Source organism: Helicoverpa zea, chromosome 25, assembly GCF_022581195.2.
Source record: "Helicoverpa zea isolate HzStark_Cry1AcR chromosome 25, ilHelZeax1.1, whole genome shotgun sequence".
Taxonomy (NCBI): Eukaryota; Metazoa; Arthropoda; class Insecta; order Lepidoptera; family Noctuidae; genus Helicoverpa; species Helicoverpa zea.
The window spans coordinates 1761960-1778780 of NC_061476.1; the positions used below are offsets into that span (position 1 = coordinate 1761960).

The following is a 16821-nucleotide window of genomic DNA, read 5'->3' on the forward strand; positions in this document are numbered from 1 at the left end:
TGGCCACATCTGCGTAACGCCAAAATTTTACGCGTTAAGACGCAGGTGGAGCAGGAGCATAACTGCTGCTATTTTTAATACCGTAATTCATTTAAGAAGATTAATATAGATAGATAGTCTGGCTACTGAAAGATGAGACAGGAAAAGGGGGCAAATTCAGGAATTCAACGTATACAAATATCTTATTTTGCAACAACAATGATTTTCCATTTATTGGCAGTCTTACCTGGGCAGAGCAGATACCTAACAAAAAAAATGCATGCCTAAATTTAGAGATAAGTTCTAACTAAACACCAATATGAGTAGGTAAACGGCCAAAGTAATTACCTATCCTCTTTTATTTCTATGGGTTAAATTTTAGCCGACCTGCCGACTTTCCAAAATTCTCAATTCGTCGGAATATTATTTTTTATGATAAAACCGGCCAAGTGCGAGTCGGACTCGTGCACGAAGGGTTCCGTAAATTACAGTTAAATCAACCTATCTCAAAAACTATAAGAGATACTTTGATCAAACCAAAAATCGTTGAAAGAGTTAATTAGCATGCATCACCTCTATTTTTTTTAGAATTTTATACCCCGTAGTTATAAAAATAGAGGGGGGGGGACATACTTTTTACGACTTTGAGAGCTGATATCTCAAAAACCGTTCACTTTAAGAAAAATGTTTTTTAGAAAACTTTATATCATTTTAAAAGACCTTTCCATTGATACCCCACACGGGTATGTACATCGAAAAAAAAAATTTCATCCCTCAGTTACATGTATGGGGGGCCCCACCCCCAATTCTTTTTTTTACTATTTAGTGTCATATTTTTGTAGCGGTTCATACAACACATATTCCCATCAAATTTCATCACTGTAGTACTTATAGTTTCCGAGTAAATCGGCTGTGACAGACGGACAGACGGACAGACGGACAGACGGACATGACGAAACTATAAGGGTTCCGTTTTTGCCATTTTGGCTACGGAACCCTAAAAAGTGAGTACACTTAAAAAGGTATAGATAGGTACGTAATACGGGAAAGTTTTGCGAAGGTGGTATTCTAGTAGCTAATTGTCATTTCCAAGAGATGAAAGTAAGAAAATAAATGGAATTCCAATAATATTAATTTAGTCATAAAACATAAAAATATGTTGTCATCGTCAATACAATAACAAATTCTTCATAACTTGATTCATTGTTTACTTCGCAATGTCCTTGTTTAAAGCAGCTGTATTTTGTTTAATTATCTCACACGTATTATTAAACTTATAGAGAGAAATAAGTACAATATCTGCGCTGAAATGAGTCAGTATTTCGATTCCCAATTTTTTCAACCTATAAATCTAGCCAACTCTGGAGGCAGAATGTATTGATTGTCGCAGCTTTGCGTGCCGGTAAAAAAAAAATAACCGTCGGCGTCGCCATGCGATCGTCCCGACTATCGTATATGGATATGAACAGAACTTATGCATGTGTGCGTAGGAAATCCTTCCGATCAAATTGTGCTGTATTAACGATAAATATCAGCGTTTGTTAGGTACAGTTGTAAGAAATTTCAGTAGCTTGACAAAATAAAAGTATAGGTTAAAAAACTTTTGCCTTGATTTCAACAATTCTTGATAAAAAACGTTCCAGACTGTAGTGCACACAAAAACAATATTCTGTTATAGTGTGCGTGTCGCCGGGTGAACACATCTGCGAAGTGAAAATAAAGATTATTTTAGTGATGTAGCTTGATTTCCGCATATATCGATAGTTTTTGTTATTAATATAACGGGTTTTTAAACATAGATTGTATTTATCTTGTATTTTTTCTTTATTATATATTGTCAAAATAAATGATCACCAACTCTTGACGACCAAATTAATGTATTATTTTTGCCTAAATAAGTCACTGTGATTGCCATAAAATGTAGGCTTATTACCAAATAAAGTATTATGATGCCATACTAAGTTATTTGTCCGGCTTACAATGCATCCGTGAGTGTCAGTATGACGAGTGACAGGGAAAATGGAAGAAAATGACATATTGCGCCAACCCCAAGTAAAATTGGGAACAGGGCAGGAGAAAGAAGAAGAAGAATGTGTTTCTCAATACACTCCCTCGAAAACACACTTTTATCGCACTGTTTAGAGGCATGCAACAGACAATTTTCCACCCTAGTGCAGGAAAAGGGTCCCCATAATGTTATAAAATTTATTGTATCAGGCCAAACTTATTTTTTTGGAGTCAGTTTACTTAAACAGGATAGCAAGATGTAAAAACTTTGATTATCATTTTATATTAAAACGCTGGTATAATTTTGATGATCATTTACTACTTTTGGTGATCATTTACTACTTTTAGGATAACAATGATTTATTTGGACTCATTTTGCTTAAATAGGATAGCAGAATTTAAAAACTTTGGTTATAATCTTACTCTAAAATGGTGGTTTAATTTTGGTGATCATTTACTACTTTTGGCTTACGCATGATTTATTTTGGAGTAATTTCACTTAAATAGGATAGCTAAGTGTTAAAATTTTGGTTATAGTTTTACATTAAAATGCGAGTTTCATTTTGGTGATCATTTACTATTTTTGTCTAACATAAACCTTTTTTAAATATTTACGATATATATTATAAACTACGTTCCTTCTTCCCATAAATAACACATGGGAAGTGGTAAAGGGTTTGCGTTTTGACGTTTAAAAAGTGTAATTTTTAGCCTAATTTAATAAAATAATTTTTATTTTAAATCGCTACTCTTATCAATACAAGGCGATTTAATTCATTAATAAATCAATAATGTATTTTCTTAACTTCTCATTTTCAAATAAATAAACGAAATACTCAATTAACCAACATCGTACAGCAGTCTTATATTTTTATTTGCATTTACGGTACTTAACCACATTTATTTATTTATCACATCACAAAGTATGTTGCCCTTACAGATAACTTCATCTAATTCGACATAGTACTTATAAATAGGTCCTTAACTATGTTTCCTTACAAACAACACAGTAAGTGGCCCTTGTGAATTCGCTCAGTGTACTGTTAAATATGTCGATGTCATCGGCCACCGTGTTGAGAGTGCGCAGTGCGCGAGTGAGCGGCACCAGCAGCCGCGGCCTGCGCCGCCACCCCACGTCCGGTTCACAAAAACCGATCTCTGAGAGTAGACCTGAATTTTGGATGACACCTCTCAGCACTTTCAAAAGATAAGTGGCCAGTGCCACTTCACGCCTAACTTCCAATTTATAGTACCCCACCATACCGAGGCAGAATAAGGTGGGGTACAGTAATGGGTATCCCGGATATATGCCATAAATTTTCAGATACATAACTCGAATATATTTATTTTGTATCCGCTCGAGCATTCCCTTGTATTTAATTTCGCTCGGATTCCAGATGGCCGCATTGTATTCCAGATGACTCTTCACAAGAGCCTCGTACAAATCCCTTAACGCACCGATGTTCGTAAAGTCATTTGTCTGACATAGCATAAAAAAATATTTACAAACATTTATTTATATCACAACTACGAAAAATGGCTGCGTAAAATGTATATTTATCCAAATATCTGATTATATACGATTGTGATTTTTGTAAAAGCTGTTTAATTATTAAATAAACGCTAAGAAGATTTTCCTGACCGTTTCGCTGTTTCGTACCTACCTACCTTTAATAATGTCATTATCGTGTAATTGTGCCGTAGAAATAAGTAATATTCAACGGAAAATCGAACTTTACGTAAATGCAAGTAATTTTCAAGTGTCGATATCGATATTACTTAACGTACTTCACTAAATGGCGTTAAGTTGAATGATTCACCAACCCACATATTCCCGCAATGGTGATATAATGCAGCTTTGACCTTATTGGCTAGTCCGCCCATGCGGCAGTTGAATCGACCAATCATAGCGCAGCTAAGGAAGCGTCGGTCCCCCGCAACGGGTACCCTATAAAAGCGGCTTCAACGGAATTTTCGTCAATCACATTCGTTTGGCAAGCCTCTTAACCGGTCGCGCTGAACGACGACTGATATTTAAATTAATTTATATTCTACATTAAGTTCAACAAAACTCAATTCAAAATGGTGAGTACTGTTTATTATTGTTCTACTAATCTTAATTTCAGGGATTCAGAGTCCTTCGACCCTTATTTTCACGTGTTTCGAGACACAAAGTGCCGGGTGGACACGCCACCATTTTGTCGGCATGCTAACCGACCAAGTTGAATTTCCCATGATTGCTATTGAAAGTTCTAGTCGATTTGACTTTTCAAATTGTCATCATAATCAGTTTCTAAATCGTGATCTTCACATTTTTCTGGATTTACTCCTCTGTATTCGTAATTTACCTTCTAGATGTGATATTGTTTGACGTTAAGTTGATATTTGAACGTTATTTTTCGTGACCGTATTCAAGGATGCCACGCCGGTTAGGAACGCCACGCCCAAGTAATTTTCTTTCAAACTACTTCTTTCCTAGTCAACTAAACTTGTAAAAAGTGTTAAGAATACGATTTCAGTATGAAGTGATTCCTAGAATTTTCCTGTTTTTCATGCACTTGTGATTTTATCGATCTGTGATGACGTGTCGATGACCTCATTCTAGGTTACGGCTAGTCGCTAGCGGTACCTACCGTCACATGTTTTGAGAAGAAATATCTCATTTACCACGACCTTGCTATTGATATTAATGATTTTCGTTACATATTTAACCGGTTTGTCACTTGATCATACAAATTGAATATTCATCGGTGTTCTACCTTAGTAAAGATGATATCACCGGTCGATTCGCGGAAGAACAAATGAGCCAGTTTCTTTACCTAAATCCTATATTTCAATGCTTCTAGAAGTGTTATATTCTATCCCTAGACATTATAAAAGCACTTTTATAGCCCTTATTTGTAAAATCGATTCTCATGACCTTACCTCGGGCGGGGAAGATGGCGGCCGGCCTCCCATCGATCGATAGTCCGTACCTGCCGGGGCTTTCACCCGTTCATTGCAAGTACATACCGGCTTTCACCTTTCTCTTCGTGATGTGCAGTTACAATGCCGAGAAAATTACTGAGCTTATTGGGCTTGAACTTAATTGCATCTTGATCTTGGCTGTTCTTAACATGGATTTGCTGTTATTATGGTTCTTTTCAAGAAAAGAGGTTATTGCAAGTTTGATGATACATTTTTGAATTATTAACTCACTCTTTAAATAAACTTGATTACAATGATGATAGTTAATCTAAAGAGATAGATAGATAAAACATTTATTTAGGACAAACAAAAAGACAACAAATATACACAATAAGAAATAGAACAAAACAAAAAGAGGGTAAACAGTAAAACAGAAATGAACGAAGATAATATGTTTAGGAAACATACATGCAGATCTCGGTTATTATTTCTTGGTATTGTCTGAAGTTGTCATCTATATAGTTGAGGTCACTCGCTACAACTTATAGTCATTTGCTCATAACACTAATGATTTTCTTTCTTTGTCAACAGCGTGAGTGCATCTCCGTACACGTTGGACAAGCCGGAGTCCAGATCGGTAACGCCTGCTGGGAATTATACTGCCTTGAGCATGGAATCCAGCCTGATGGCCAGATGCCCACAGACAAGACCGTGGGTGGTGGCGACGACTCCTTCAACACCTTCTTCAGCGAGACCGGTGCCGGCAAACACGTGCCCAGGGCTGTGTTTGTTGACTTGGAACCCACTGTAGTCGGTAAGTTCTCAATGCTGATCAAATTGACTTTAAATAAATACATCTTTAGTTTTACTACACAAAATGTTTTATGGTTCCCTAACTAACGAAATATTCTTTCTTTGCCAACAGATGAGGTCCGCACTGGCACATACAGACAGTTGTTTCATCCAGAACAACTTATCACTGGTAAGGAAGATGCGGCCAACAACTACGCCCGTGGTCACTACACCATCGGCAAGGAGATCGTAGACCTAGTCCTCGACCGCATCCGCAAGCTGGCCGACCAGTGCACTGGCCTGCAGGGCTTCCTCATCTTCCACTCCTTCGGTGGAGGCACTGGATCCGGTTTCACCTCCCTCCTCATGGAGCGACTCTCCGTGGACTACGGCAAGAAGTCCAAGCTGGAGTTCGCCATCTACCCGGCGCCTCAGGTGTCCACCGCCGTCGTAGAGCCATACAACTCCATCCTCACCACCCACACCACCCTGGAGCACTCCGACTGTGCCTTCATGGTTGACAACGAGGCCATCTATGACATCTGCCGCCGCAACCTCGACATCGAGCGTCCCACCTACACCAACCTGAACCGTCTCATCGGGCAGATCGTGTCCTCCATCACGGCCTCTCTGCGTTTCGACGGTGCCCTCAACGTCGATCTAACCGAGTTCCAGACCAACTTGGTGCCCTACCCGCGTATCCACTTCCCTCTGGTGACCTACGCGCCCGTCATCTCCGCCGAGAAGGCATACCACGAGCAGCTGTCGGTGGCTGAGATCACCAACGCTTGCTTCGAGCCCGCCAACCAGATGGTCAAGTGCGACCCCCGCCACGGCAAGTACATGGCCTGCTGCATGTTGTACCGTGGAGACGTCGTGCCCAAGGACGTGAACGCGGCCATCGCCACCATCAAGACCAAGCGCACCATCCAGTTCGTGGACTGGTGTCCTACCGGTTTCAAGGTGGGCATCAACTACCAGCCCCCCACCGTGGTGCCCGGCGGAGACTTGGCCAAGGTGCAGCGTGCCGTGTGCATGTTGTCCAACACCACCGCCATCGCCGAGGCCTGGGCCCGCCTGGACCACAAGTTCGACCTCATGTACGCCAAGCGCGCGTTCGTGCACTGGTACGTCGGTGAGGGTATGGAGGAGGGAGAGTTCTCCGAGGCGCGCGAGGATTTGGCCGCTCTCGAGAAGGACTACGAAGAGGTCGGCATGGACTCCGCCGAGGGCGAGGGTGAGGGAGCCGAGGAGTACTAAGCCGCTGAACTTGTTCACGGAGCACTCGCACCGATACATTCCGGTGACATGAAATAAAACAAAACAATTATGTTGAACTCTGTCGTTTGATTTCCTGTACACATTCCTAAAAACATCTGATACACTCAAACAAATAAATAACAGATCAATATCAAGTAGGTAACTATCATATCGGAGCATCCTTGAATATTATAAAGCTGGGTACTCACTTAGCAGTGTAGCACGTAACGTATCAGATACGGTATCAAGTGAGTAGGTACGTAGGCACGAGCCCGATGCAAGCCGCTCGCGCGTGGGGCGCTGTAAGCTCGCAGTGAAACCGCCACTCGGGGTTACTCGGCGGCTCGGTGGGCACAGCGCTCAAAGGCGGCTCGCAGTGTGCTCGTGAGGACCTGTGGACGAGCCGTACCCACTTGCAGGTTGATACCGTATCTGATACGTTACGTGCTACACTGCTAAGTGAGTACCCAGCTTAAGATGCAACAAAGTGCATCGCGAGCTTGCTTTATCGCTCGCTGATAACTTTTGAGGTCAACCATAGATAACGTAAAAATATTCATGACTCAATCCAATCGGTAACACTAATCAGTAAATTCTACGTGCGTAATAAGTTATGAGGTCTGAGCTAAGATGGAGCTAAGCCGTTTGGAAGGTCAGCTGAACCAGTGTACGTTACCCAGGCCAGATGTTGTCGAAAATGGTGATTTGAATTTTATAGATAATCATTTAATGAAATAACCTTTAAGATATGCATTATTTTGGTTTTATTACTGCCGAACAAATTTAAACTAAGTCCTAGGAAGTCATGTACAAAATATGATAAGAATCCGCTTAACCATTTCAAAGATCTAGCATAACCAAAAACGTTAGCCCAGCAAAATCTCGAATAACTTCGCAACCGAAGAAAGAACAAATACCCACAAAATATGGCACAACATTTACTTTATCTAGACAACTAATTTTATAGGTAATATTTATTGAAATATTCCCATTAGAAAGAAAAAGGTCTGGCTGGCGTAACGTTACGCCAGCAGGAAATGTTTTTGTGAAATAATTAAAAAACTATAAGCGCAACAAATTTAAAAATGTGCGCAACAATTACAGAAGCCGCACAACTAATTATCTATAAGATTCAAATTACCATTTTCGACAACATCAGGGCCTGGGTAACGTACACGCTGAACCATAGGTATCTACCTACGATAGACAGGTATCACCTACCTACGCTTTGGCCGTAAGGTGTAGTAGCCACCCGTAACCTATTACAGTATGAGGACTCAACATGAAAATATCCTCAGCAGGGGCCCGATTCTCCTAAGTTAATAATGTCAAAATCGAATAGTAATCGAATCGCAATACGATCGTAATAGCAGTTTTAACCATATCGGGCATTCTGCTACTAATAAAAGACCAATCGTATTCGATTGACATTTGATTGGTGTGCGATTGGTATGCTATTTTGGTAATTTTGGTCTATACGGTAGTTTGCCGTGCAATCATTTTGCAATCGTAAAACATTTGCAGACAAAATGATTCATTATTGAATGACAGAAAAGAATAAAAACGTTTATTTCAAAGAAAAAATAGCGGAATGCCACATACGCTTCAATAGTAATCGAGTCGGGATTGGATCTCAGTCGAATCGAGTCGAACGTCAATCGAAGGTCGCTTAAGTAAAATTAGGAGAATCGGGCCCCAGGCTTCGAGCAACACGGAATATGTTGCCTGTTGTTGTAGCCTGCAGCTCTGTCGGCGTGGGTAGGTATGCCTAGGATGTAGGTAGGAGGCGTTACTGAAGATGTAAGTACATAGATAGGTGTGTAAATAGGATACGAATACAGTTTAAGAGAGCGTGCAAGAAAGACATTAAAATTAATAAACTACCTACGTAGGTAGATGTACTTCGCGCTTTTAGTACCCTAGCGATGTTATATTTTTCTTCAATAACTAGGTAGGTAGCTTTCAGCAAGAATATAAAGTCTAGAATAGGGTTCGTAGTCTCTCTTCTGCTGGAAGCAGAACCGTAGGTATCCACTGCATCGCGGTTATTTTGGCTAGATCGTCGAGCAGTAAGATATTCTATCACAATACCAAACTTAGGTCAACTAGGTACCAGTTAGCAACTCGACTTCACGCCCACAACCCGACAACCTACACAGTTTTTAAAATTTTGATTGAAGGGGCCTGACGTAACCCACATAACGCGAACAAGATTGAAAGTAAATGGTCCAAGAACGTTAACTTGTTTGCATGTAGGCGCGGTGACATCACTGCATCGCCATAATAGGAGATGACAGCACACAGTTGTTTTTAAATTGTGGTCGCTGTTTACCGTATATGGTCTTTGCTCGGTTGTTTGGCGGTATCTTGCGCTGAGAGCTAAATATTCTGGATGATGGAGTTTTATGTCATCATTTACTTGATTACAGCTGTTTTTGATTGCCTAAATTAGGTATTTATTGATAGTTGTGCTCGAGGCTAGGCTAAGTTGGGTATTGTGTACCTACTAGTCAGAGCAAAGTTTGAATCCCATGGAATAGGTAATATCCCGAAGTTTGAGATAATTAAGTTAAGTAGGTAGGTTCACATAGGTGTGTTAATGTTTGCAATGGGGTCACTTCATGCATACCTACAAGTCGTATGAATGTTTATAAGTACAGAATAAGTATTTATCAATGAATTTCTAAAAAAAAGACAATCCTGTTGTTCTATAATGAAACTAAGGATCGATTATGATGAAATGTTAATCACAACAATATAATAAATTGAAATTAATCAAAATACGGTTAAGTACTTTGTTTGTTTAAAATAAGGCCATGCTAACGAGCACATTTTCCTCAACAAAATAAGGATAAATTGCATCAAAAATATTTCAACTAAATAACTTTGTAACCAACTCATACATTTTGATACAATGAAATGAACGTCTAACAATAGAATTCTCTGAACCAAAAATGGGATTGTCAGCTTGCCTTCTCAGGTAAATGTGCATCATGCACTGAATAACGCTTCGGTCGGCTTTTTGTGGCACGTTCTGTAAAACTGTTGAATTTACCGTTTTCTGTTGCAGAGTTAGTGGATAGTATATACTTATCTAAGCCTAAATTTAACTTTTCAAGATATAATTTAGTATTGACATGATTCGTATTTTAAAGCTCCTGCTCCACCTGCGTTAGCGTTAACGTTAATGTCAATGGCCAACTACACGTTACTTATTGCATTAAAAATGAGTGTTGGCTACACTTAGGTACAATTCCGCAAAGAGTTAATCCCTCATGAAGTAACGCGTTAACACACATTAAAGAGGTTAAACTCATACACACAAAATAATTCTAAAAACTAAAGCTTTCTCATTTGATCATTCCATTATCGTGCTCGTAAAATGCAGTTACCGCTTAAACAAAGTATCTACACTCGTCCTTGCATGCGTGCAATGAGATGGCATTAATGTAGCCAACATCACTAAGCGCGCAAAACTACGCACTAAAACCCTTTGATGTGTCCAAAAAACCGACACCCGAGTTATCGCTTAACGTTTAATGCTATTAATAATGCCATTAAAACGTTGGCCACATCTGCGTAACGCCAAAATTTTACGCGTTAAGACGCAGGTGGAGCAGGAGCAATACTGGATTCGGGAGCACCCACTCAAATGGAATTATTACATTCGTACCCACTTACTTAGAACGACTTATTTGCCAACTCTGGTATTGATTAGCAGAAATAAGTAGTTGGCTGGCTGCGGGAGATCAAATGTTCTAAAATCTGAATTTCATCTCCGATCTCTCACAAGGAAGCTGCGTATCTATTTACGGATGAACGTAAGGTTAGGGTTCGATGAACCAAACAGTTTATTTTAACTCCGCGCTCGCGTCTGCATCGTTTACCTACTTGCTTTTATTAGTTCAATATTCCAGTATTGGAAGATACTATAGTCAGTCTCTTGACCTAAGAAAATGCTATTAACTTACTTATTCATATTTTGGATCATTTTCAGTTGTTAGTAGACTTAACCCGGATATAAAACATCCTGTAAGTGTAGGCTGTAACTAGATGGGTAGGTACCTGTCTCAGGATTAAAGCTAATTTAGGTACAAGCTTTTATTTAACTTGCAATGTATGTACTTATGTAACTATTATACTGCACAATTTATATGTTTTAAAAGCTCGTCGCGATTTTACTAAGAAAGTAAATACGAGTACTTAAATCTCGCGACAAGCTTTTAAAACGTATTAGTCCCCAGGCCGGCGAACAAATTTTTTTTTGATACATATACATTTAAGACTTTGTGAGTGTCTTCCTTACGATTAGTCCGACAAACTTTTCGAATGCGCAAATTTTGGTGCCGCTGCGTTTTTTAATGCTTGACTCCTGAAATTGTCGATATGACGTCACTATGGCTCTTCGTACATACACGTTTCATTTTTTGAGATTCGTTTAATAAAGTTAACTAGAGAATGGTGGTCAACTTGTCCGATAAAGATCGTGCTGCGTTTGGAGTGTCCACCATCCTGAAAATGTCGGTATGACGTCACTACGACTCTTCGCACATACATGTTTCATTTTTTGAGGTTTGTTTAATAAAGTTAACTAGAAAATTGTGGTCAACTTGTCCGATAAAGATCATGCTGCGTTTGGAGTGTCCACCATCCGAAACATGTCGATATGACGTCACTGTGTCTCCCCATACATACATGTCGGTCAAATACAACAATGATAGATAATTCTATCATTTCTATGCACTACTATTCTTACTGACTATTCTTATTGCAAATATCAACTTGTCCGACAAATGTAGTGAGGCAAATAGTCAGTTCGACAAGAAAATGAGAAATAAATATTACAATTGGAAGAAGTTTATTCTTTTTGTCAATTTCTGACTTAAATATTCACGTGCATTATTTAAGTATATTAAATTGGCATACTACTTACCAATTTTTATTACTATTTTAGAAAAAGTAGCCTGACTAAGACGTATTGTTGATAGTCTATATTATGTTAAGGAATAATATCCCACATCTATTAATGGACTATATATCAATCAAAAGGACTTTTTAAGTGCAACATTTTGTTTCAACATACCACTTATCAATTCTTAGTATTTTAGAAGATATAGCCCAAATAAGGCGTATTATCGATAGGTTTTACTATGTTAGGGAATAATGTCCCACCTCTAGGTATGAACCATATGTCAATCGAAAGATCTTTTTAAGCGCTATATTCCGTCTTAACATACCACTTACCGATTCTTAGTATTTTGGAAGACATAACTGACCTAAGGCATATTTATTGATACTTTACATTGTGTTAAGGAATAACATCTCACTTGAAGTTATGAGCCATATTTCAATCAAAAGATCTTTTTAAGCGCAAGGTTGTATTAGCATAACTCCGACAAATTGTTAGTACTTTAAAAGCTAGAGCTTTTCTAAGAATATATTATCGGTAGGTTCTGTCAAGCTAATCCATTACTTCTTTAGTAACAAATTATATATTATTTGAAAAACCTTTCCAAATGAAACATTTCGTGTTAACATACTTCCGAAAAATTGTTAGTATTTCAGAAGCTAGAGCTTATATAAGGTTATTTTATCGATATGTGTTTTCAAGTTAATAAATCCCTCCTGTAGTAATGATACATATATCATTCGAAACGACTTTCTAAATGCAATATTTACTATTAACATACTTCACACCAATTGTCAGTACTTTATACCAAATCTTAAAATATATCTATATTTTCCGGACGGTGGACACTCCATATGCAGCATGATCTTTGTCGGACAAGCTTACCACAATTTCCTAGTTAACTTTATTAAACAAATCTCAAAAAATGAAACAGGTATGTACGAAGAGTCGTAGTGACGTCATACCGACATTTTCAGGATGGTGGACACTCCAAACGCAGCACGATCTTTATCGGACAAGTTGACCACCATTTTCTAGTTAACTTTGTTAAACGAATCTCAAAAAATGAAACAGGTATGTACGAAGAGTCATAGTGACGTCATATCGACATTTTCAGGATGGTGGACACTCCAAACGCAGCACGATCTTTATCGGACAAGTTGACCACCATTCTCTAGTTAACTTTATTAAACGAATCTCAAAAGATGAAACGTGTATGTACGAAGAGCCATAGTGACGTCATATCGACAATTTCAGGAGTCAAGCATTAAAAAACGCAGCGGCACCAAAATTTGCGCATTCGAAAAGTTTGTCGGACTCATCGTAAGGAAGACACTCACAAAGTCTTAAATGTATATGTATCAAAAAAAAATTTGTTCGCCGGCCTGGGGACTATAATCAACAATACGTCTTAGTCAGGCTACTTTTTCTAAAATAAGTAAGTGGTAAGTAGTATGCCAATTTAATATACTTAAATAATGCACATGAATATTTAAGTCAGAAATTGACAAAAAGAATAAACTTCTTCCAATTGTAATATTTTTTTCTCATTTTCTTGTCGAACTGACTATTTGCCTCACTACATTTGTCGGACAAGTCGATATTTGCAATAAGAATAGTATTATCTATCATTGTTGTATTTGACCGACATGTATGTATGGGGAGACACAGTGACGTCATATCGACATGTTTCGGATGGTGGACACTCCAAACGCAGCATGATCTTTATCGGACAAGTTGACCACAATTTTCTAGTTAACTTTATTAAACAAACCTCAAAAAATGAAACGTGTATGTACGAAGAGTCGTAGTGACGTCATACCGACATTTTCAGGATGGTGGACACTCCAAACGCAGCACGATCTTTATCGGACAAGTTGACCACCATTCTCTAGTTAACTTTATTAAACGAATCTCAAAAAATGAAACGTGTATGTACGAAGAGCCATAGTGACGTCATATCGACAATTTCAGGAGTCAAGCATTAAAAAACGCAGCGGTACCAAAATTTGCGCATTCGAAAAGTTTGTCGGACTCATCGTAAGGAAGACACTCACAAAGTCTTAAATGTATATGTATCAAAAAAAAATTTGTTCGCCGGCCTGGGGACTAACAGCTTCATGGTTCATGTCATACGCGTCCAACTATTGACGGAAGTTTTGAATTACTTAGTAGATATTATGTAGGTAACCAATACACCTGCTGACGTAAGCAAGACCCTATCATATTCCCTGTACCTTCTTAGTTACTAACACTCTGATATGTATAGTGTTTCTTGATCAGATATAAAATGTAAATATTCCTCGTGGATAAAAAAATCCAACTCTATATAAGTCTATGCATAGGTGGCTTAGCCATATTTGAATTAGTTATTAAGGTAAGTTTAATGACCCAGCCACACGATGAACGACTAGCTAGCATTTCGCTAATAGTAGTGTAGTCAACAATGAAACAATACAGAATTATCATAATACGACTTCCACGTGTGCATCTTGGCAGCTTTACAAGTTCGTATCACAAACGTTGTTAGGAATTACCTTTCGATAAAAGTCTTAAGATCGGAATTACTTTGTTAAGATACCGTTCGGATTGAATTTACAAAATATAGCAAAGTATATTGTTACTATTCTTGTTCTAGATTAGATCTTTTTTGAGCTTTTCGCTTCTAAGGGAGTTTGGTCAGCGTGGCACGAGCATAGAAATATGTATTGATTTAATTGAGGGCGCCAGGATTGCTGGAAAATTATTCACCACCAAAGCAATCGTGGACTTTATAATTGTCTATCAGAGAAAGTACAATAAAAAGATAAGTAGGAAGTAGAGTAAGATAAATATAAAACATAGTATGATACAATATTGTTTATTTCGTAATAATAACAACACAATGTAACGTCGCACTCGTGTCAGGCGGGCGTCGTCTAACGCCTTACATGTCGCTAACTGAGGCACGGTACTTAAACTGACACCTACGCGATTATCATCACAAATAGTTAGAAAAAAAAACATATTGCTAAACTTTTTGACCTAAGTTTACAATACCCATAAACCTCCGTTTTTCTTGAAACAACAGTTTACTATGAAACTTGTACGTAAAATATCCTAGTAAGGAATAGTTTTGAGAAAACTGATGTTTACTGATCAACTATTTTATTGACAGTTTTCAGTTTTTAACTAGATAGTATTAGTAGCCGAACTAACAGAGATTGGTTTATATTTATATGTAACAACTTAGATGTCAGTTCAAGTAAAGTGTCTCTATTACAAAAATACTGAACAATTTCACACACAAACATAATATACAAACAGATGTATTTACATTACATGCAACACATCGAGCTATAACTTATGTATCGTCATTGATAAGTATATAAAAGAGATATCACATTAAATAAACGTAGGTGCAATAAGACTTAACTACGGCTAAAAATAACGGAAGAGTAACAAACATACATTGTTATAAATTCGCATTTATAATATTAAAAACTTTTTTTATGGGAAACCTTCATATGACTACTTCGGCTGTGGGTGCAACGTGAGGGAGTGTCAGACTCTTACTGACTTAAACCCATCATGTTCCTTCTTAAGCCCTTATGTACCAGGGCCGCGGTAACTCGCGCGAACAATACCGCAGCCCAGGTAGGCTTTGGCCCTGGTTGGCCCTATTGCGGAAGACAGGATTGACTGCCTCGCTATGCTTAGTGAGTGTTAAGCGCGAATATATTTGAAATAATTGGGTTACAGAGTCAAAGGGATAGTAAGTTTTTTTTCTTACAATCTTACAGTGGAAATACAGTGCTTTGGCACTCACAATTAAAAACGTTAAGAGGTCAGGTATTTACAAAAGTTGTGCCTAAAGTAATGAGTTAATTTATTGGCACTAGTTAGCTTCGATGTCTCTATCCTTACTCAAATATCTATCAATGACGACAAACAAACATTTAATTTTAAATAATATAATATATTCACACTTAATGTGGGTACATTATTGTATTGAGTTCACAAAATTATCCTGAAAGTGATATCTTCAAAATCAAGTTACTAGCTGTAGCTTAACACTATTTTATTACTTGTAAGCTTTTTTATTCAAAAGAATAGTTCATGTGGGCACAATAAGCATTTCATGTAAGTACAATTTAGAAATTTGTCTGTCCAATCTAAATGCTATTTATAAATCTATGACACAGGTTATAATGAGCTTGTAATAATCGAAGGTGCAACTTATATACTAAATAGTAGGTGCCGAAAATATTCCTAGTCAACTATTGATTATTATCTATGGAAATTCTAGAATTATAAGAAGACATGTATTTAAACTATCGTAGAGTAATTACTTGTATAGTATAGCGTTATAATATATAAAACTTTTATACATAATGTACACACAAAACACTTCAAACAGCAAAGTCCTCTAGCGCCACTGTAGAAAAAGATTCTAACTACACTTGTCTATGCTTTACTCTATGGTATAAAATACTAATTAATTAGCTCTAGAAAAAAAAACATTACCTTTCAGGATAATTATGTGTTTTTATTTATTTTATTATAAAGCTAAAAAATATGGCTATTAACGACCATTCTGTTGTGCACTATAACTTAACTTATGATGTATTTTTAAAGAAAACAACAGAAATAGCAGATATATATTGTTTGAAAGTTCTATAAGGAAATTTTAATTGGCGACTTCTCTCTTTTATTTGGCTATAACATTGACAAATGATAGATATCACACAACCTTCGGAAAACCAGATTCCTGAGATGGAGTTTCTTGCCCGTTCTTCTCCATAGGTAGCTACTTTTGGAATGGGCAACTAGAATCAACTTTATTTATAATTTTTGACGTTCATAAGTGCTTGTAAAGGCCTAAATGAAATAAATGGATTTGATTTGATCCTAGGACGCCAGGCAGGAATATGGAAGACAGGCTCAATATAAAATGGTTCACTGTAAAATAACTATCTGAGGGCGCC

The 16821-nt window shown here is 37.7% G+C and overlaps 1 protein-coding gene across 1 annotated transcript; it reads left to right on the top strand.

Moving 5' to 3' along the window:
* The first annotated feature begins 3921 nt into the window (after positions 1–3921).
* LOC124642633 (tubulin alpha chain) lies at positions 3922–7022 on the top strand. Its single transcript, XM_047181154.1, has 3 exons — positions 3922–4071; positions 5485–5707; positions 5819–7022. The coding sequence occupies exons 1-3, from the start codon at positions 4069–4071 to the stop codon at positions 6943–6945; spliced, it is 1353 nt and encodes a 450-aa protein (XP_047037110.1). The 5' UTR covers positions 3922–4068; the 3' UTR covers positions 6946–7022.
* Positions 7023–16821: the final 9799 nt, after the last annotated feature.

Bases quoted from the DNA above. Each gene is read 5' to 3' on its own strand.
- LOC124642633 (XM_047181154.1), top strand. The intron at 5,708-5,818 runs GTAAGTTCTCAA...CTTTGCCAACAG, and splicing joins CTTGGAACCCACTGTAGTCG to ATGAGGTCCGCACTGGCACA.